Source organism: Staurois parvus, unplaced genomic scaffold (genome assembly GCF_062004578.1).
Source record: "Staurois parvus isolate SC_StPar_1 unplaced genomic scaffold, SC_StPar_1.0 ptg000384l, whole genome shotgun sequence".
Lineage (NCBI taxonomy): Eukaryota > Metazoa > Chordata > Amphibia > Anura > Ranidae > Staurois > Staurois parvus.
The window spans coordinates 168,584-192,225 of NW_028318180.1; the positions used below are offsets into that span (position 1 = coordinate 168,584).

General features: G+C 41.7%; 1 protein-coding gene across 3 annotated transcripts in view; it reads left to right on the forward strand.

Moving 5' to 3' along the window:
- Positions 1-23,642, forward strand: part of LOC149455902 (coagulation factor XIII B chain-like) — a 194,163-nt gene that overhangs the window by 92,310 nt on the left and 78,211 nt on the right. For 2 of the 3 annotated variants that reach the window (XM_089685746.1, XM_089685748.1), the window contains 3 exons: positions 5,438-5,614; positions 13,153-13,338; positions 21,615-21,788. In XM_089685746.1, coding sequence (XP_089541872.1) covers positions 5,438-5,614; positions 13,153-13,338; positions 21,615-21,788 — 537 coding nt within the window. The remainder of the gene's footprint in view (positions 1-5,437; positions 5,615-13,152; positions 13,339-21,614; positions 21,789-23,642) is intronic. The other variant, XM_089685747.1, reaches the window with a different exon arrangement.

The following is a 23,642-nucleotide window of genomic DNA, read 5'->3' on the forward strand; positions in this document are numbered from 1 at the left end:
AAAGAAATCTCTATTTGTGAGAAAAAATTTATCAAAATTTCATATGGGTACAATGTTGCATGACCGCGCAATTGTCAATCAAAGTGCAGCAGCGCTGAAAGCTGAAAATTGGCCTGGTAAGGAAGGGGGTATAAGTGCCCGGTAGGCAAGTGGTTAAGAAAGCAGCATTATTTTGATCTTCCAGGTGCACTAGAGATTGAAGAGAATATGAGTAATCAAGATATCACAGGATCTACTGTGTTAGATTTCGAGCATTTATGTTCTGTTTGTGATCCTGAAGATTTGGCTTCTGAGTCTGTTCTTGATATTGCTATGATATTCCTTATGAGATGTCCATACTTTTTTTTAAATTGAGATCTGACTTTTACCATATCAAATCAAAATGTAAAAACATGGACCAGTATCAGAAAATAGTTGAAATCGCTTCTAAAGTGTCTCATACTGGTTATGTTATTCCTGATAATTTAACACCACAGGAGTGGATGGCTTTAGAGTCTTAGCAGCAATTCCAGCATTGTTATTACGGACTCTGACGAGGGAGGATCGGAGGTAGTGCTGGATGCTCTTGCATATCATCAGTCCATTATCTGACAGTGACACCTATGTTGAGTTTAAAGCGGATCCTACAAAGTCTTTAAAAAAAATTCCCTTATTTTAAGTTAGGGTAAGTATTATTTTCAAAAGAGGAGAGTGATATGCTTATTCCACAACCCCAATTATGCCCTGTTCCATCATGTATCTAACATTCATAAGTGACTGGATTCTTTGACAGGCAGACCTATTGTTGCAGGCATTGGATCTGTGAACAAACATGTGAGTCAATTGGTGGATCATCAGCTACAACCCTTATTGATTACATTACTGGGTTATTTGAGAGACACCATACAGTTATTAGGGAGGTTGTAGAATTTTGTTTGGCATCCTGGATCACCTGTAATGTCACTACTTTGTATTCTTCAATCCTACATTCTCTAGGCATACGGGCAGTGTCTTATTATTTATAGCACCACAGTAATTACTCCTTGGCACATCAAGAGTATATTCTTTGTTTACACGTCATTATTTAATGTCCGATGGGAATTACTACCTCCAGAGGTGCACGGCATCAATGGGAACTAAGTTCTCCCCCTCCCTAGCCAACTTTTATATGGGTTGGTGGGAGAAGTCTCAAAGAGGTAATCCCTGTCAATAGTCTGTGAGGTTGTATTTTTTTCTATAGTGGTGATTTGTTGTTCATGTATTTCAGATATGTAGATAATCTGAAAAATTGGCTTTCATATTTAAATACAAATTATTTGAATTTAAAGTTTAGAGGTCAAATGGATTTTGTGTCCATCTCTTTCCTTGATATTTCTTTTAGGAGGGAGGGACATGCGACATCCAAATTGTATACGAAACCATCAGCCAACGATACCCTTTTGAGAGCTGATTTACTCCAATCACACTATTAAAGGTATCCCTGTAGGTCCTGCAGGGAATGCAGTAGTGATGATGATTTTAATAAAGGTAAAATTGATGTGGAAGTCATTTGAAATAAAGGGGTTGAGCTTAACTGGTTCTCATTAGGGCTTTACATATAGCAAGGACCAGACATCGGTTGAAAGAGTTCAAACCTCTCAAGGTGATGATGTGCCAATTTTTTCCACTCCATACAGTGCAGAATTCAATAAGAAAACTACAGTCAATAGATATCTGCCTGTGGTGTTTACTGATCCGATATATTAACAAATTATAGTCAAGGGGATTAAAGTGGTTTCATGCCAAGCTCCTACATTGGGGAAATGTATATCCCCTAGTTATATTTCTAGTAAAAGTATTGCAGCTTCACATTGGCTTCAGTTTAAAGGTACTTTCAAATGTGGAGCTAATGTATGTCCCTGTTGTTGTTCACTAGTAATTAAAGGTTACCTGGTACATTCTGTGGTTAATAACTGTGATTTTAAAATGACTTCTTTCATCAATTGTAACACTAGAAATGGTGTGTGTTTTTTTTTGTCTAATTCAATATGTGGTTTATACCACTCAGTGCGTAAAGGACTGCTTGCATGATCATCTATATGATACTGAAAAAAAGCTTTTAACCAATGTTGCCATACATTTCAATGAATGTCTTGCATGTGATACCTCAGCTTTGTTCATTCAGGGAAAGGAAAAAAAATGTCACCCTCAAAAGAGGAAGTGACAGGTTTGGGATCCTATGTAAATTAAAGGGATTTTTTTTAGCTGGGTACTAGGAAAGCAGTAAGGTTAAATCACAAAATTAGATGTATATTTGTATGAATGAATAAGTTCTGTTTACATGAATGAACGGTGGCCTTTTTGTGTGGAGTTGTCCCAAAAAGCTGTGCATTTACAGTTGTGTTCAAAATAATAGCAGTGTGTTGAAAAAAAGTGAATAAAGCTCAAAATCCTTCTAAAAGCTTTTATTTCCATACACACAAATGCATCGGGAACACTACACATTATATTCCAAATCAAGACATGAAGAAAAATATATCAAATTTGTGTTGTTCCTCTAAAAAGAATTTAAGAAAAGTGAATATTAGACTGTTAAAAAAAATAGCAGTGTTTGTATTCTTCTTTACAAACGCAAACATTCACTATATAAACTGAAAAATGTTTAAAGATGTTGCTTTCCTTTGAATCACTTAATTAATATTTAGTTGTATAAGCACTGTATCTGAGAACTGCTGTACATCTGTGTTGCATGTAGTCAACCAACTTCTGGCACCTGTGAACAGGTATTCCAGCCCAGGATGATTGGACTACATTCCACAGTTCTTCTCTATTTCTTGGTTTTGCCTCAGAAACTGCATTTTTTATGTCACCCCACAAGTTTTCTATTGGATTAGGATCTGGGGATTGGGCGGGCCACTCCATATTGTCAATCTTGTTGGTCTGGAACCAAGATGTTGCACATTTACTGGTGTGTTTGGGGTCGTTGTCTTGTTGGAACACCCATTTCAAGGGCATTTCCTCTTCAGCATAAGGCAGCATGACCTCTTCAAGTATTCTAATGTATTCAAACAGATCCATGATCCCTGGTATGCGATAAATAGGCCCAACACCGTAGTATGAGAAACATCCCCATATCATGATGCTTGCACAACCATGCTTCACTGTCTTCACAGTGTACTGTGGCTTAAATTCAGTGTTTGGGGGTCGTCTGACAAACTGTCTCCGGCCACTAGACCCAAAAAGAACAATCTTACTTTCATCAGTCCACAAAATGTTGCGCCATTTCTCTTTAGGCCAGTCAATGTGCTCTTTGGCAAATTGTTACCTCTTCAGCACATGTCTTTTTTTCAACAGTGGGACTTTGCGGGGGCTTCTTGCAGATAGCTTGGCTTCACATCTAGATCTAGGCGTCTTCTAATTGTAGCAGTACTCACAGGTAACTTTAGACCTTCTTTGATCTTCCTGGAGCTGATTATTGGCTGAGTCCTTGCCATTTTGGCTATTCTTCTATCCATTCGAATGGTAGTTTTTTTTGCTTTCTTCCACGTCTTTCAGGTTTTGGTTGCCATTTTAAAGCATTTGTGATCATTTTAGCTGGGCAGCCTATCATTTTCTGTACTTCTTTATATGTTTTCCCCTCTCCAATCAACTTTTTAATCAAGGTACGCTGTTCTTCTGAACAATGTCTGGAATGACCCATTTTTCTCAGAATTTCAGAGAAAAATGCAATTGTAACCAGCATGTACAACATTTTGCTGCCTTCCTTCCTTAAATAAGGGCAATAATTGCCACCTGTTTTTCAAAGAATGAATGACCTCACTAATAGAACTCCACACTGCTATTATTTTGAACATGCCCCTTTCAATTAGTGATTCAATTACACAGAATCAGCAGCATGCATGTCATGACTGTTGGGTCTGTTGGATTTCTATTACTCTACTACACCTGCTAGTAAATGATTTGCCATGTAGAAATATCATTTCTACCAAAAACAGTGATTGATCAGGTTAGTGATGTCTGACTGCTATTATTTTGAACACAACTGTATATACTGTATATTTATATGTATTCATTATATGATTTTATGCGTTCATGTGTTTTTTAAATTTTGTGTGAGTTTTTCTCTTTCTTTTGTGCAGGTAGCACACAACAGATTATTAGCTGCTGTGTGTTTCATCATTCTATTGACGTTCACCTGCTTATGGGTGGGTGTTATTGCACTATATACTCGATTTGGTGACGAGTTTGTTTAGTCAGCTATGATTAAAGATTGGTACACATAGTCCATCCGAATAGGATCTGGATGAAATTCAGATCATATGCACAGCTGTCCTTCTTACAGAAGTTGGGCTACGGACCGGCTTTTGGCAAAGGCATATGCTGGAAAATCAGCACCTGATCAGATCGCCGCACTATCATCGCTTATTTAGTACAACAATCTCCATTTTTTTTTCTCTTTTCGTTAATCCTGCTGGGTTGAACGAAAAAAAATCAGAATGTGTGTACAAGGCATAAGCACAAAATGTGTTAGCTGTTTTCTTCTGTATTCCTCTGTTGTAGGGTGTTGTTGTGCTTTTATTCAACCATCCACAATAAAGGTGCTTTAAGATGTGTGGTGGACTACCATTTTTGTCTTTCCTATGCAAATGAGGAGTTCTAACTGCTTTCTGACTTTCCCATCTGCATACTTGCTCCCTGGTGAGTGACTCAAACCTACTGAAGCCAGAAACAACCAAGCAAATACCATTTTGGAAACAGATCAGCAATGTCATCCCCATTAATTCATCATTACTTGTTTTCTTTAATAGACTATAACTAAAATGTAATTTTATATATTTTTAATGAACTAACCAGTAAAAATGTGTTTTATTTCGCCTTATTGACATTCTGCTCATTATAAAATACTACTCAAACTACTGATGTCTTTAGTAGGCACAAGTTAGACTGTATATTTCAGAATGACAAGTATCACACTTCATCATTAAGAAATTAGTCATATACTGAATTTTGCACTGGATGCACAAGACACTGGGCAGTGTATGTAATAAACTTGGCTGCAAGGCATGTGGCTGTGTGCTTATATTGGCAAGCATCAGCATTGTATCTTAGTAACCATAAACTGGACATTATCTTGTGTGGATATTTTGTGTTAAAATGTAATATTAGATGTGGATAAAGGTGGTCATGTTCTTTTTGGGCATACAACTTGTCCCCCTGCTGACATCAGTAGGTACTGTTTTTCGAATGTTTTTGAAATAATACGAACTGTAGATTTAATTACGCAGCATACTGTATTTTATTTTTGGCTTCTCTAGATATGAGCTATGTTGGGCTTCAGGTTTTTCTGTGTAGTGAGTGTTAAACCCAGATGTACAGTCCGATAACTGTGCTGTCATGTACAGCAATAATTACATATTTTACATTAGGGTTGTTATATTTTAATAACCTTTGTTATGTCCTACATAAATCATTCTTGCAGAGTCAAAATGTTTCCCTATATCTTCTGCACCACCAAATGCTCGAGTGATAGATCCAAGAAATGAATATTCTAATGGAGATAATATAGAGATAGAGTGTGATCCTGGATATCAGTTGTATGGTTCAGAAAAAATTCTATGCAAAGATGGAAAATGGCAGTCTCCTCCTTGGTGCATAGGTAAGTCTTCAATTCTAATTTACGTTTGATATATTTCAATAAAAATTAGAAAAAGTGATCTTTCAGTAGATCCTCCAGTGTCAGGGGCACCAGTGACAAGAACTCTCAGCTTAAGTTGACATGCCTGTGCACCTGTGACAATTATAAGCAGATCCCATTCACTTTGCATTTTAAATGACATAAGAGGGAATGAAACAAGAGGAGTGGAAATACCCCAAAATGGGTGGACAAACCCAAACCTTCCTTGAGAGGATGAGCTAGGTGCTGCTCCAGATTCTGGGGTTTTTACAGACTGTGAAGTTGGCATCTTTCCCCAGACTGGACCGGCTCAGGGACATCAGCAGACTTCAGTCCGCTGTCAGCTGACAACGGGTCACAGGAGTGCAGAACAAATTGAACTTCTGTGATCCACATGAGAAGTTTGCTAAAAGAGCTTTGGCTGTACTTCTCCTTTAAGCAGCATATTGCTTTCATGAAGCATATATACTTGTCAGCTGCCTCCATTGATTTCAATAGTAATGCTCTATAACCACATCTTACCAGCACCTAGCATTTATGGCATGTTGGTGAAGCATTTAGAAAGTGGTAGCTGGAGAGACAGTGGGGGCTCCTATATCCCAGAATGCATTGGGAAATAATAAATAACTAGGAACAAGCAGCTTTAGCCACCTCCTGTTTGTATAGAGCAGCCATGTGGTAACACCATTTGCTTCTGTGTGAGGACAAAAGCACCAACTAGCCAGCCATAATGACAGTGCCAGACAGGAGCAGAGGGATTGAGCATTATTGTTATGGTGAAGTTTTTTGTGTCAGGAAAGTTGAGCTGGACCAAGCCAGATGTCAAAGATCAAAGTATTCAAATCCATCTTGCAGAGAATTCACAAAGATGTCTGCTATCACACCACAACTTAAACACTCCTCAAATCAGATCATTTCCTCTGTCACTTCACCTTTAAGCAGTTCCCACTAGAAAAGCAACATTTCCATGGGCATTAGGCAAGTATGCTTGACGTTTTTTCAATGCTTCATAAACAGAACGAAAACATAATCAAAATTTTAGACAAAAACATGAACACACCAAACATGGTATAGTGATCATTGCTTCATTCCTCATAATAAACACATGTTGGAACAAGCCCTAAGAGTAGTTAGGTTTAAAAGTGTGATTTTGTTTCATTATGGATCGAAATCCAGATGAAATTTTTGTTGTTCTGAGATCTGGATGTATCCAAATCTCCGAATCATAAAAGAAGTTAAATTCAACAAATCCAAAATAAATTATTAATTTGTTTCATTCATTTGCTACTTCAGGGTTTTTTGTAAGTTCAATAATATGTGTCACACTCTGTATTCTTATGATTGGCCAAAGTCACAAGCAAGTTACATTAAAATCGCAAACAAATCGCAAAGCATCCAAGCTGCATCAAAGTTGCAAGCATGTCACAAGGAAAACGCAATGCAAAGTTACACTGGAAACATAATGAATGAATCTGAATCTTCCAAAATAACATCCAAAATACAAAGTGATTTGGAATAATGAATACTTTTGCATAAAAGCACAATTGTATGAATACAAATTATTTAGAGAACACATACAGGTGCAACCAAGTGCAAGCGTGTTTTTCATGCGTCATATGTAGAGCAGCTCATTCATTACAATGGGCTACCCTATGCACAAGCAACACAGAAATGAAGCTCCTGAATCTTCCAAAAAGATGCCACACCAAACTACAGGGTTCTGCTGCACCATGTAATTTTGTGCACACATTTTACAGATGTATTATTCATTTTCAGTACTGCTCTCCTGCACATAGTACAGTGTCATGCAGCCCACACTCATCATCTGCACAGCCTGCCACTATCCCCTTCTCTCCTGCACACAATACTCACCATACCCTCCACCTTCCTATCCTGCACATACCACCATAGCCACCATTCTATTCTCTTATGCATACTGCTGTCATACACTTCTCATTACTTTTCTGTCCATACTAACTCCCCTTATACCCTCCACATTGTTCATACGTTTATTACCCAGCATACTCCACACTGCATCTCCACATACTGCTCACTGTCATACCGCCCACACTCCTCTCCTGTACATACCGCCCACTGTCATACCCTCCTCACTCCTCTCCTATACATACCACCCACTCTCATACCATCCACACTCCTCTCCTGTACATATTGATCACTTGATCACTGTCATACTCTCCACATTCCTCTCCTGTACATACTGCCCACTGTCATACGCTCCACACTCCTCTCCTGTACATACTGCCCACTGTCATATCCTCCCCACTCATCTCCTGTACATATTGCCCACTGTCATACCCTCCACACTCCTCTCCTGTACATACTGATCACTGTCATACCCTCCACACTCCTCTCCTGTACATACTGTTCTCTGTTGTGCCCTCCACACTTCTCTCTTGTACATACTGCCCGCTGTCATACCCTCCACACTCCTCTCCTGTATATACCACCCACTGTCATACCCTCCACACTCCTCTCCTGTACTACTGCCCACTGTCATACCCTCCACAGTCCTCTCCTGTACATACCGCCTACTATCATACCCCCCACACTCCTCTCCTGTACATGCTGCCCACTGTTATACCCTCCACACTCCTCTCCTGTACATACTGTCCAATGTTATACCCTCCACACTCCTCTCCTGTGTTTACTTTACAACAACAGCTCTCTTATATATGTGTAGCACTACCCCCTTAGGAGTCACTGAAGTTTGGGTCCCCCTATAGCCCTGCACAGCCAGACAACACACATTTCCCTCAGTCAGACTTTCACCCAGAAGACAGTAACCAGTCTTTTAGCTTGTTTTGAAATTTTATTAGGGGATTGAACTTGGGTGTAAGGGGTGTATTGGATGCGCAAGGGTAATGGCAACAGAGGACAAACTCCTTGGCAACCACTGTATGTACAAGTCTTTACAGAAAAAATTATCTTCCAGAAAGCTAGCCAGCATCTTCCATAGTATTGCCCAGACCCTCAATGCATCCTCTCCTCATCCAGCTGTACTGGGTGAATTTCTGAGCAGGAGATCCAGTGCCTGCCACTGCAGTATGAACAGTCCCAGGTAAAAAGCTAATCCAGCGCCTCTTTCCCCTTACTGGCCCAGGGGGTGCAGGTTTACTCACTCAGTTTTTCTCCTATGCTTCTGCTGGGTTTTTGGGTGCTACCCGACCTTCTAGCTGGGCCGCTTCTTCCCTGCTGCACAGGGGGTCCTCTCTCTGGGGGCCGGTGAAGTCCTGAGCTTTCCTCCCTCTAAGGTCCTCTGCCATATAGGCTCCCTCCAAGGCTCCTGCTTTCCAGCCTCACTTCCTCTCCATCTTCCACCCAAACTCTCCTGCTACTGAGCAGGCTCAGTCATTCTTAAGGGCTATCCTGGCCCCAATCTCTGTTGGATTGGCCAGGATCCTTTGAGAGTGAAAACCAGCCACTACTCACTCCCTCCCACTGTGTGACAGATGCAACCAGGACAGGGGCTTTTAGAGAAGACTGCATGCTAGCCTTTTGCCTACTGGCCATGGCCCTGACATCTAAGAGGGGCTCTATTCTTTTGATGGGTGCCTGGGGGGACCTTTGGAGTAGTATACTTCAGATTCAAGTTCATGTCTCCCGAAAACATACAGACTCTGAGAACTGGAGCTCCTGTCCTGGTTGGGTCTGTCACATTTCTCCCCTCCTCGAAAGTCAACTAGCCAGGTCACAGACCTCCACCTGATCTGGACATGCATTAGTCGGGCAGAGTGAACCCACAAAATCATTCCACACAATCCGCATTCTTGGCCACAGGGAAATGTCATTGGTAGGTGAGGAGCAGAGGACATGAACCCTCTGTACAGCTGCCAGCACTTCAGCTGGGAGGTCTTTATCATTCTGGGCTTTGGTCGACTGCTGAGGAGAGAAGGCAACTTTCCCAACTCCCTGGAACTGTGAAGACATGGTAGGTGCTGGACAAAGGCCAGTGGCACTCTGCCCTGTTGCCAGCGCTTCAGCTGGGGACCCCACATCTTCCACTCTGGCTGACTGTTTGGGAGGGAGGACGACCACCTCCTCTTCTGGACTGTGGAACTGCTGCTGGGGAGATGAGTCTTTTGCTCTCCTGTATCCTCATCCGGCTGCTGGGATAACAATTCTCTGGTACTGTCTCCCTGGTGTATGGATCCATACTGGGGATGTAAAACAGTTTCCTCCACTCTGGCTGACGTTTGGGCAGGGAGGACGAACGCTTTCTGTCCCAGACTGTGGATCTACCGCTGGGGAGGGAGGATGATCACCTCCTCTCCTGGACTGTGGATCTGCCACTGTGGAGGATGACTTTCTCCTCTCCCCGGGTCCTTGAACTGCCACTGGAGAGGGAGTGCAACCACCTCCTCTCTGACTGTGGAACTGCAGCTGGGGAGATGAGCTGTCTGCTCCAACAGCTGCACACCCGGACTCCCGCTGTGGAGCTTGTACGACTTCCTTCACTCCCGCGACCCTGAACTGCTGTGGGTGTGGGGATGAATTCTGGGACCCTCTGTCCTGTTGACAGCTCTTCTACTGGGACTATGTATGGGCAGAGACTGGCGGTACTCTGCCCCGTTGCCAGTGCTTCAGCTGGGGTTAGGAGTTCCACTATATTGGCCTGCTGCTGTGGTGAAGGGCTGCCCACCCTGGCTCCCTGGAGCTCTGGAAGTGCTGTTGGTGTTGGGCAGAGGTTAGTGGTGCTCTGCCCTGGTGTCAGCTCTTCTGCTGGAGGCTCACTGGGTTGTTCATCCTTACCAGAAAAGTCTATTAAACCCCCAGTCTCTGGAATTGCTGAAAATCCAGGGCACGTGCTGGCAGCACTTGGGCCCTGTACCAGTGCTTCGCCAGCTGACTCATAATCCATAACATCCATGGATGCTGGGGCATACTGTTTAGCTTCATCGAACAGTCTTTTATATGCTTGTTCCAGCTCCCATTCTTGTGTAACTATAAAGTCTAAGTCAGGGCTCAATCTGAGCTCACTGGGATGTTCCAACTCCCTAACATGTTGAATGTCCTCCAATCTCCACTCCGCTGCACTACCAAAATATGGATCTTCCTGAACCATCTCAAATATCAATTCCAGGCCGCCGAAGTTATAGCCTTCTATGGGATCGCTGTTCGTCATCCAGGGACACACTTTGATTAGCATACCATTGCAGCACCCGATACTCATTGTCCAGCACCACTTCTGTGTGGACCAGCCTATACAGCATATACAGCTCCATAATCCATTCCTTCTGAGGATGCTCTCCTAAGAATGGTATAGGCAAGTCCAACTGCAGCCAGTACCTATCTAGGAATATAGGGAGCGTCTTTCCATAATATTCTTGCTCCACTTGGATATCCTCCAAGCCGAGCTTCATACGGATCGTGTCTCTCAATTCCAGCATGTCCTGGGCAGCACCAGGCTTTCCATATTTGCATTCAGCACTGAAACTCTGCTTCCATGGTGACTGGCTCCTGGAACACTTCTTCGATATCACCCGACACTGGGTCCCGGTGGGTTTGGATGTCCCAGACTGTGGAAAGCATCCCACTGCTTTCCACCATGTGACGGAACTCCTGGGTGATTCCATCAGAGAACCGCTTCCTCGCTACTGGGGCACAGTACTAGGGTATTATAGCTGGGCATTGCACCCAAGACTAGACGTGACTAGCTTAGATGCCAAAAAGGAAATACTTTATTGAACAGAAATACAGTTTTTATACACTCCAGAAATAGGGGCAGTCCCCACAATAAAACAAATATTAAACATTGAGATAAACATCCCACACTGATTAGATAACAAGGTGAAAATTACATTAGTCTAATCCTTGTCTATTCCTTAGTCTAATCATGTAGGCACCTCCAGAAGGATTTGCCAACAGACACAATAGGTGATTCAATTAACTCAATTATCAATGGGAATGCACACCTAGGTGGCACACAGTGGAAGAAGATAGTAAACACATAACACTTTAATAAAAAGATTGGAGTAAGAGTCATGAGCATGAGGTTGTTTTGAGCTGATTATATCAACATCATCTTAGAGTCTCAAAGTCAAAGAAGGAGGGGGGTTGAAGCTGAAATGCTAACTTTGGAACAGAGACCCAAAATCTGTATCCTGGTCCTCCAGTTTGTTGGTTTTGGGGAGACATGGACTTGAATCCGATGTAAACTACTCCAAATGCTCCCCTGGGCAACCACAAAAGAATAGAGCCCCCTCAGATGCCAGGTCCATGGTCAGTAGGAGAGAGGCTAGCCTGCAGTCCCCTCCAAAAGCCTTTGTCCCGGTTGGGTCTGTCACACACTGCTTCTAGAATGTTCTCCAAAGCTCTAAAGCAGGGGGAAGTCCCAGAGAGCTAGTCTGCAGAGCCTCTCAGCCCCTGACCCAAATTTGACGCCCTATTACACCTGGGCTGCTACTCTCACTCTAGTGAGGAGAGACCCAGCCAGATCTGTAAGTAAAAACCGCACACATACACTTGCATGCACTTGTTAGGCACATGGTTAATCCCTTGATTACCCTCCTAATCACTCCTGTACTCCAGCCAGTGTCATTAGTACAGTGTACAGTTTTGTCACTGATCACTGTATTAGTGTCATTAGCAATGTCAGTGTCAGTGTCCCTCCATGCTAGTGTCAGTTAGAGCCAGACTGCCCCACGCTTTCACAGTCACAATATACTGCAAGTCGCTGATCACTGCCATTACTAGTATACTGTCTGTACAGATCAGTATCTTGATCACAATCAGAACTATACTAGTGTCCCCAAAAACTCAGTTTGGCTTTTATCAAAGACATGTAGCAGAATACATTTTAGCCGAAATTTACAAACAGATATTTATTTTTATTGGGTATGTTTTATGACAAAGTAGAAAATATTGTTTTTTTTTAATTCAAAATGTTCAGTATTTTTTGTTATAATAGAAAAAAACCTGGTGGTGATCAAATGCCACCAAAAGAAAGCCCACTTTGTGTGAAAAAAATTCTATAAATTGAATTTGCGAATATTGTCACATGACCGAGCAAATGCCAGTTAAAGTAGCAAAGTGCCGAATAGCAAAAATAATGTCTTGGTTATGAAGGGGGTAAAACCTTCTGGAGGTCAAGTGGTTACAGGGGGTTCATTTGTTTACATTATTTATGTTGACATTTAGGGCCAGTTCACACCAAAACATGGTAAAAGAAATTTGCATTTTGTATACATTTTGCACACCGTGCTCAAAACGCATTGCAGTTGCAATCTACAGCAGGTGTCAGCGCTAAATGAATGACACCCCAAATGAAGGTCACAAATGCAGTTTGTTTGCCTACACTAGATCACTGTGTGTTTTTATAAAGTGGGCATGCACTTTTGCTGTTCGGCACAGTTTCAGCCCATTCAAGACTGATGCAATGTGGTTTGACTGGATCACATGTGAATCACACAGGAATGCACAGCATGGTCCTTAATTCACAATGGTGTATTTTATATGAAAAAATGCTTCTACTTTGAATAAGAGGTGATGTTTGTTTTTAGAGAAAAAACGATGCAGAAGTGATCCACCAGGAATAATTAATGGCGAGATCAGTGAAGAAACATTAGCAAACCAATATTATTCTGGAAGCAAAGTGAAATATATATGTTCAGATGGTTATCACATCATTGGCTCTGATGAAAGTAAATGTAACGATGGAAAGTGGCTACCAGCACCTACCTGTGAAGGTAAGAGGCTTTATAGAGTTTCTTGTCAAATATTGGAATGTTTCCAGAAACAGTAATACTTATTATAAAGTTGAAATTTCATAGTAGACCTAAAATTACTTTCTCACTTACCCTGTTTCACATTGTCCATCTCCACACTAGCCTAATATGTAGAAATGTTTGCTGTGTGAGATGGCATCAACATGTCTGGCTCTACCCTACATGTTTCGTTAATAGATGACGTCTCCAGGGAATCTGAGGACATACAAATACAAATGGTACCAATTACACTGATTGTTTGTAACATGGGAACATTCTTATCATCTGCCATAGCCTTCCCCCCCATCTTTCCCCATTCCACCCACCAATAAGTACTGACCAAAGTCTGATCTGTCTACCCCATTATAATCTACTCTCCCTCCCCCCTTCATCTATTGAAGCATGTATTGCAGAAACATACTGTCACCATCATGCACTGTGGCCAGCAGATTGAAGCTCTCCTTAAGAGAAGCGGAAGCTATTTTTTAACTAGAAAGGCCTAATACTCACTCTTGGTGCCCTGCTGCTCCAAGGACAACTGCTGCTTCCCTCACCTGCCCCCTCCAGGGAGAGGAATAGTTTCAGGAGGTTTCAGTACAAGAATCACTGCTTGCAGCCAGCAAAGTACCATGGGATATGCAGTCCTTAGAAAAGCATGCAGGAAATCCAGGAAGTTGTAGAAAGAAATGGCAAATAGACAGACGCAACCATGTACAGAACTATCTAGCAGACTCTGTTGAATAAATTAATAGCTGTGATCAGAAGCTGACAAGCCACTGATCACAGCTTTTCACCTAAAATGTGATCCCCCACCTCTATTGCTGTCACTGTCCTGCCTCATATCCTCTGCTTCCACCACTGTTCTATTATCCCCAGCAGCTCTGTCACCTCCCTTTCTAAAATTCCCCTGCTGCTCTGCTCCCCCCCCCCCTTCTGCCTTGAACCCCACCCCCACTGTAACATTCCCTCAGCACCCCCACAGTGCTGCTAGCTTCCCCTCCTCTCCCTCCCACTGGCTGTCAGCTGCTCCTAGAGCACAAGAGGATAGGCTTCAGGGTAGAGTGTGGGTGGGGCTGTTGAAGAATAAGTTCACCTTTAAAAAAAAAAAATAATAAATGCACATTTTCTTGCAATGATCAGCAGATAATGGGTTCAAATAATACAAGTAATCAAAACTGTGAAAAATTATATGTGAAAGTCCAAAGAAAGTCCCAAATTAAAGTCCAATGTCCCCAAAATGTGAAAAAATTATTATTTACTCAAATTTTATAAATTTCCCACTTGCTGTGAAAAGCATTTTGTAGATCCACACTCACCAAATGCTGTGAATTCCCAAACTGGTATGGCTTTAAGATGCAAAAAAAATGCAAGCCTGCAGGTGGGGTGTGGTGTCCTCTGAGATGATATAACTCTTTATGTGATTTCACACTGACTCTCCTTCCTGGATATTTCCTCATATAGCGAAAAACATAAAAGAAAAAGATGCCAATGATATATTGCTATATACCGATAAAAAATATATATTATATAAAAAATGCAAAAAACACCTTTCTTACACTCACATAAAGTAATTAAGCCCCAATTACCATAGGGTAATTTGATCTCCCACATCACAGATGGTAATCCACCCTTATCTTCCTCCAAGCTCTCACTCCTGGATGGACGGATGGATGGATAGGGGAACCTTATGACCAGCTAGTTACTCTCAAGACTTCGCTCAAGGTTCCTCCTTAATTTACCCTGAATGCATTCTCATGGATGGATGAGGAAAATGCAAAAGAAAAAATACCAAAATAGCGTAATATTGTTGAAAACTATTTAATACTCAAGTGATGCTCCAAATGCACTCCCTTTTTCAAACTGAATAAAAAGCCTTTTTGTATATAAATCAGGACTTATCAAACATGTTCCAATAGCTCCTCTGACAGTTCCAGCTAGGCAGAAACAATTGCTCAGTTTTGGCAATGAAGAACTGACAAAATTGTAAAATCAGACCTCTTTGCCCACACTAAATATGGCAGCAGTACGCCACACCGGAAGTGATGTCACACATACAGGGTCGGAACCGGAAGTTCTGACCCTGTAACTTCCGGATGCGAAGATGTACATGTGACATCACTTTCGGTGTGGCGTACCGTGGCCATTTTTAGTGTGATGACCTCTGTGAATAAGCTGTGTAGGTGAAGCCCCTCATGGCTGCATTGTTTTCCTATTGATGAAACATGTTCAGATAGTTGAACTTATCCTTTGAGCATGTTATGTTTACTGACCTCTTGCTTTCCTGAATGAACACAATAAGTGATTGGTACTGATCACTCCTGTGTTCATTGCTAACTAAAGCATAGTAAACTCTGTTTACTATGCTTCAGCTTGTGAATGAACAGGAAACCTCTTGTCACCTACCTGGTGTAGATCAAGCTGGAGAGGAGGCTTCCCTTGCACTTCTTGTCGAAAACCCCTGGTAGTGATGACCGGAAGTGTGGGGACACAGAGTGGTGCGAGGGCTGGTATAGCAGGCGGTGCTATTTGGGGTTTGCAGGAAACAGATGACCAAAGATCACTAGGCAGGAACTGGAACATGGTGACAGTTGCTTGTCAGACAGGAGTGTAGCCAGAACAAAAGGTCATCAACATCCAGGAAGCAAGGTACAGGAACACAAGACAGGAGCAGAGTCAGAATGCTGAGGTCACAGTAGGCAGTCAGAAATCCAAGGACAGGTCAGGGGCAAGCCGAGTCATGCACAGGTAAGCAGATATAGCAGGTAAAGCAGGAACTAGCTGAAGACCACTCAGCAATCCATACATGTCAGAGTGCAGCTTAAATAGGCCATTTGGCGCCAGTGCTCATATGTGTGCATACGTTTTCTGCACACGCAATTACATTTGCGCGAGTGTGACAGTACCTGTTTTGTATTGAGCTTTTGGTGGTAAATGCAAAGCGGACTCTCTCTCTTGCTGTGAACACCCTGTACCCATGGATGAGATTTATCAGTAGCTTCTCCTCCTCTCCCACCTGCAGCTTCCAGCTGCTTCATTGAAAGCCATACAAGGAGATTGGTGCTTGTCACTGCCCCCACTGCTGAACAGATCATCCCTTGCTGTCCATCAGATTTCTCTTTGTGGGCCCCCTGTTTGCTACTCAGTGCCCAGCCACTCCCCCCATCCTCCACACCGATGGGAGAGAGAGTCTAGATCTGCTCTGCCTCCCCCTGTGCCCACCCATACTCCAGTCCATGCTGTGCAGAAGAGGATTTCCTTTCCCTTTCCTTTTCTCCTCTTTCAACTCCCTCCCTTTCCATTTTCCTCCCTCCTCTCCTTCCCTTTCCATTTTTTCCTCCTTCCTTCCTTTCTTCCTTCATCCACTCCCTCCATTTCCTTCCCTCCTCTTCTTTCCTTCCATTTTCTTCCTTCCTTCCTTTTCCTTCCTTCCTTCCTTCCTTTTTCCTTCCTTCCTTTTTCCTTCCTTCCTTTTTCCTTCCTTTTTCCTTTTTCCTTCCTTCCTTTTTCCTTCCTTCCTTTTTCCTTCCTTCCTTTTTCCTTCCTTCCTTTTTCCTTCCTTCCTTTTTCCTTCCTTCCTTTCCTCCTTCAGCCACTCCCTCCCTTTTCTTCCTTCCTTCCTTCCTTCCTTCCTTCCTTCCTTCCTTCCTTTCTTCCTTCCTTTCTTCCTCCATCCATTCCCTCCCTTTGCTTCCCTCCTTCCTTCCTCCATCCACTCTCTCCCTTGCCTTCTTTCCTTTCCTCTATCCATTTCCTACCTCCTTCCTTCCCTTTCCTCTTCCATCCACTCTCTCCTTTTCCTTCTTTCCTTTCCTCCATCCATTTCCTACCTCCTTCCTTCCCTTTCCTCCTCCATCCACTCTCTCCCTTTCCTTCTTTCCTTTCCTCCATCCATTTCCTACCTCCTTCCTTCCCTTTCCTCCTCCACCCACTCTCTCCCTTTCCTTCTTTCCTTTCCTCCATCCATTTCCTACCTCCTTCCTTCCCTTTCCTCCTCCATCCACCCTCTCCCTTTCCTTCTTTCCTTTCCTCCATCCATTTCCAACCTCCTTCCTTTTTTCCTTCCTTCCTCTGTCCCCTTCCTTCCTCTTTCCTCCATCCATTCCTTCCTTCCTTCCTCTTTCCTGCATCCATTCCTTTCCTTCCTTCCTTGCTCCCCTTGCTTCCTTCCTCATTTTCTTCCTTCCTTCCTCATTTTCTTCCTTCCCCCAAATCTCTCTCCCTCCTCTCCTCCTCTTGCCTGTTTTGTCCTCCAGCAATAGCATTAATGAGTGCAGCCAAAGAAGTTTAGTTTTTTTGTCATCAGCCTATGGTATTAATTGGTCCCATGTAGTGACATCTGATGTAAGGAAGACTGTGATAGGGATGAGTGATATAAGAGGGTACAGGTTCTGTTTATTCATCCCAATCTAATGACAGCCCAATATATACTAGTGGTCCCTGTTCACTCCTTACTGACACTGTCCACTGCCCCCACAAAATCATTGTGAAAAAAATACAAAAATAAATTGTAAAAAATAATTAAATAATAATAAAAAAAATTTTGAAATCTACTCAATTGCTCTACTGACACCATCAACTGGCCACCCAAAAGCATTTTGAAAAAATTATAAAAATAAAACATTAAATTGTAAAAAAAAAAAAAATAATAATAATAAGAAATAACTACTGACACCATCCACTGCCCCACTGACACCATCCTACACATACTACCCACCGCCATATACTCTGCACTCCTCTCCCTATACATACAACCCACTGTCACTGTACACTCCACGCTGTACACACCCACATCCACTTTTCACCTCAGTGCACTTCACACAACACATTTTATCTTTATCTCTGCCTAGGACCCACTTTTGATCTTGCACACGTGCACTAATTTCATGATACACCCCTGAGACAAGCTGTGTGCTGAGCTCCCTCGCCTGTCACAATTATATTTCACATGGTGAAAACTTCTCAGAAGTTAATCAAGTTGATAACAGAGGAAATTTACTCCACCTAGAGCTTTGGAGAGAGCCAAGTAAGCACTACAGATTTATGTGCTTTGTTCAGATTTTATGACTGAGGTTTTCAACCACTTTCAGCATGTTTTTGGGGGTGATTAGTTATCAATATGTGTATCAATATATTATAGGTTTATTCTCTTTTTACCTCTTTGTACAGTAAGCTGGAGATAACTGTTTGTCTCTCCAAAAGCTGCTAAATGTATCTTTTAGTCTTAATAGGCTAATTCTGCTTCTGTTTTTGGAAGCAGCGTTGTCTGCCACCATGCTAAAGAGCTTCACTCTTTGTTGTATTGTCAGACCAGAGGGAAAAAAAATTACAAATTTCCAAAGCTTTTTGGTTACAGGCTTTGTATGGAAATCCCTGTGGAAGTTTAAATAAATGGTGTGAATCCTTTTTATACATACTTCAGCATGGAAGTGTATTCTGTCAACGGAGTGCACTTTGTAATGGATTCTGACTTTCTGTTTACTACTATCACCGAAAGCAAATGAGATTCCAAAACAGGAGTAGAGGTGAATTTTTAGAATTGGGGACATGAATTCTGGTGATTCTGGTGGCTACCAAGGATTTCCCCTCACTTTCTGTGGTGGCTATGGAACAGAAATTAGGGGATATCGCTCCAGTCTGACATAGGTGACAAAAACAGATGGGTCATAATAACCTGCAGTTACTCAATCAAAAACAACATGAGAAATATTTTTTTTTTACCTTAATATCTACCTTACATTACATTGCTAATTGCATATTGTATTGTTTGTAGTTTAAATTTTGAAATTTGCATTTATAACTGTAATCTTGTAACTTTTGGAAATGCTAGTAAAAACCTGGCTGTGTCAGTAAGTTCTGGTTGTCATGTCAGTGAATTTCAATCTGGTAGATTGGCAACACTGAGTGACATTTGTTTTATATTTTTCGAATTTGTCTTCATGCCACCCAACATTTTATTCCATTTTAAATCCATTTAATAGAGAATCAGGAATCTTTGTTCTTTTTGGAGGACCCCTGCAGAAAGAGAAAGCAGACAGGGGGAGACAGAATTGCAGGCAAAACTAAAGGAACACTGTGATAGGTAGGAGGAGAAAAAGGAAAGAGTAGAGTTTTTTTGAGGTGAGAGGAGTGGAGTTTTTTGAGGAGGAACTGATGTTCGACAGTTTTAAAGGTAGCAGACTCTAGTTGTACGAGTATGGAGTAGTGGCCATTGGTTTTAGTGGTTAGCACATTTTTAGTGAGTGTTTGTAGGGCAATGTCTGTGTAGTCCATGGCCACAAGTGTATAAAATCAAGCACCTAGGCATGCAGACTGCTCCTACAAACATTTGTGAAAGAATGGGTTGCTCTCGTGAGCTACGTGAATTCAAGCATAGTACTGTGATAGGTTGCCACCTGTGCAATAAGTTCATCCGTGAAATTTCCTTGCTACTAAATATTCCAAGGTCAACTGTTAGTGGTGTTATAACAAAGTGGAAGCAACTGGGAACAACATCAACTCAGCCACGAAGAGGTAGGCCACGTAAAATGACAGAGTGGGTCAGCGCAAGCTGAAACGCACAGTGCGCAGAAGTCGCCAACTGTTTGCAGATTCAATACCTCTAAACTTCATGTGGCCTTCTAATTAGCACAACAACAGTGCGTAGAGAGCTTCATGGAATGGATTTCCATGGCTGAGCAGCTGCATCCAAGCCTTACATCACCAACTGCAATTCAAAGCATCGGATGCAGTGGTGCAAAGCACGCCACCACTGGACTCTTAAACAGTGGAGACGTGTTCTTTGGAGTGAGGAATCAATCCAATAGACGTGTCTGGGTTTGATGGTTGCCAGGAGAATGGTACTTGTCTGACTGCATTGTGCCAAGTGTAAAGTTTGGTGGAGGGGAGATTATGGTGTGCAGTTGTTTTTCAGGGGTTGGGCTTTGCCCCTTAGTTCCAGTCAAGGGAACTCTTAAGGCATCAGAATACCAATACATTTTGGACAATTTCATGCTCCCAACTTTTTGGGAAGAGTTCCAACATGACTGCGCAACAGTGCACAAAGTAAGGTCCATAAGGACAAGGATGAGCAACTTTGGGGTGGAAGAAATTGACTGGCCTGCACCACAACCTGATAGAACACCTTTTGGATGAATTAGAGCGGAGACTGAGAGCAAGGCCTTCTCGTCCGACATCAATACCTGACAAATGCGTTTTTGGAAGAATGGTCAAACATTCCTATAGACACACTCCTAAACCTTGTTGACAGCCTTCCCTGAAGAGTTGAAGCTGTTATACCTGCAAAGAGTGGGCAAACTCATTACTGAACCCTACAGACTAGGACTGGGATGCCATCAAAGTTTAAGTGCATGTAAAGGCAGGCATCATATGCCTATTGCCATATGCTATATTGCCATCATACTTTTGGCAATATAGTGTATATTGCAACTTACCAGTCATTAGATGTGGTGGCTGCATTGATTTTCTTTTTATAGGATTTTTTTCCCTCTGATTTTACCTGGTGATCAGGCTAGTAACACACCTCCTGTATTAGAGTGCCTCATACTGGATAAAGGAGCATAGGGGCACCTTTAGACAGTAGCATTGTTAGTCCGGGGGAGAAGAGTGTTAGATGGACTAGCAGATTTAAATACACTAAAAATTTAAGCCAAACTCCAGCTAGCAGTTTATAAGTAGTTATAGCAAACAGTTTATCTTTTGGGATAAAGGTGTTACATAAATAAAAGCTGATCTTTGTAAGCACCCCTGTCAGTAGTAAATGGTTTGTCTCATCCCTGTAACTGATACATTTGCAAGAGTGATTTGTTTTTTTAAAAACAACAGACTTACCAGCCAGCTCACCAGAAAATAGAAGAAAGAAAGCCTAAAAAAAGAAAACTAATGCAGCCATCAGATATAACAATAAGTAAGCTGTAATATAATAAATGTTTGCTTTTGGGTTTAATACTGCTTTAAAGAAGAATTAGATATTAATTAGTAATAAATGTATTAGTTTTAAGGGGGAGGGGTGGAATGTATATATGATTATTGGATTTGATTTATGAGGTCCAGGACGCAATTTAGAAAAGTTTTGTAAATTTGTTGAAAATTTAAAGGGCATGAAATTACAAAACATATGCAGAGCATTTCCTACTTTCAGATCATGTGGTGGTATAGAATTTACAAATGGTTGCTGTTTGTGCAACAAACTATACATAGAGCCTATCTTCATAGCATCTTGCATGTGTTGCATTTATCTTTTCATTATTATTTGTTTTAAGGGAATTCCTGTGGAAATCCTCCAGCAATAATAAATGGAAAAGCTAAAGATAGTAGTAGAGAATACGGACATCGTGAACGTGCTACCTATGTATGTTTGACAGGGTACACGTTGTCTGGAACTGAACATGCATCATGCCAACTTGGAAAATGGACAGATGTTCCAATGTGTATATGTAAGTAATACATATTCCTATTCTTGTAAAGACAAGAAAATATAGACATACTGTATATAACAAGCATTTTACATGAGATGAGCAAACTAATATCCCTACTGAAAATAAATCTGATCATTTTGCTTTAAGCAAATCTACCACAATTCAAACATTTCTCAAATTTGTGCTTTCATATGTTTCATATTAGGTTCCTACTCTCTTTTCACTTTCTGAGCTACATTTTAGTAAACAAATATTTTCTAGGACAAACCAAGGATGTAACATACCTATAATAAAGTGCAACCCATGCCTGCAGACTGATGTTTCCCGTAGAAATCCTCCATCACTGGGTGTGACGACCGCGGCGTCAGACCCCTGACCTTCTCTCCAAACTCGTGACCGAAGGACTAGCCAATCTAAAACCGCGATGTCACGTGTGTAACAATGCCACGCCTGGCTGCCTGCACACAGATTTTCCAGCTAATGGTCCACAACCTGTGTACTCGCAGCCTGAGCACGATTGTTACTGGGTCAGGTTAATTACGCAATTAACCCTTCACACTGCCACCACCTCCTTTTTGTACAGAGAAAGAGGAAACTTGGCAATATCAGCAATAACACTAGGATGATTGGATAATTGTCTGTCTACCACTATCACCGCAAACAGGTTATACAGAGGGTTAAACACACATAGTAGCGCTCTTCAGCGGCAGGAAATCGTAAGTTGCATTAAAAAAGCTTTAGAATAAGTTCAACACTTTCAGGAAGTGAGATTTATTACTAAAAGGTCAAAGGGGTGCAAGAAAAATATTTACAGAACAAGGATGGAACCAATATATATATAAATATACAGAGAACAACAGCACAGCAAAAAGATAACAAAGACAGTTAGGTAGATAAGTACTTGCCAAAAAGCCTTGGGTTAATCAGCTTTAAGTCTCATGAGCCAAAAAGGATTTCTTGTCTCTACTGCTAGTTTCGTTGTTACAGCGCAGGAGACTGCTTTCTCTCTCCACTCCAAGCATAACAGCCTTTTTTCTACCAAAAGCAGCAGGGTGTCTTCTTACAATAGAAAGCCAATTGCCTTATTTGGGAAGAGGAGGTTGTGTAAAAAGCTCAGGCTTTTTGAACTCCGCAAACATACACCGATCGCATTCCTGAGGGAGGGGGAAAATTGTGGGAGGTAGACTGATTTGGAGTTTAAGAGATACAAAAATGCATAGGTTTGGAGCAACATGGATGACCGCTCCCATCTCTATGTGCATGATTGCTACACTGGGGACTTGTTTTCAAAGACGTTTTGCGTTCTTTAAAAATAATGCAAGAAATTGTAAACTACTACCTTTATATACATATGGACTAATTGTAATTATGCTTAGATATACCAACACCACATCCCAGTCATGGTCAAGAGCAACATTGGGGAAGATTGTTAACATACTTACTGTAATTTTACTCTCCTGGACCCTTCTCATGTCGGCTTCTCCCCTCTGAGCATTCCAGGAATACAGCTACCTAGTTATAAATTTTAAACCGGACCTTCTACCCAAGCCTCACAATGAAAACGGGGGGGGGGGGGTGATTCTAGGGTGACAAGAGGAGGATAAGGAAAGGAAAATTATTATTAAATGTCAACAATTTTCCCAATTCTTGGTCCTCCTCCTGTCTGGCTACTATTGGAAATAGCAAGAAGTGCTAAAAAAACAAAGAGTGAGTAATAAGAAAAAGACTCAGATGAACTGCTGAAAAGAAAATTTATATTGTTAACAGCTGTAGAAATGACTACAGAATGTAATGATTCTGATGTGACCAAGCAAACATCAACTCTGTAATGACAAATGAAGGTATTCACCATTGAACAGCTAGCCATTTTTC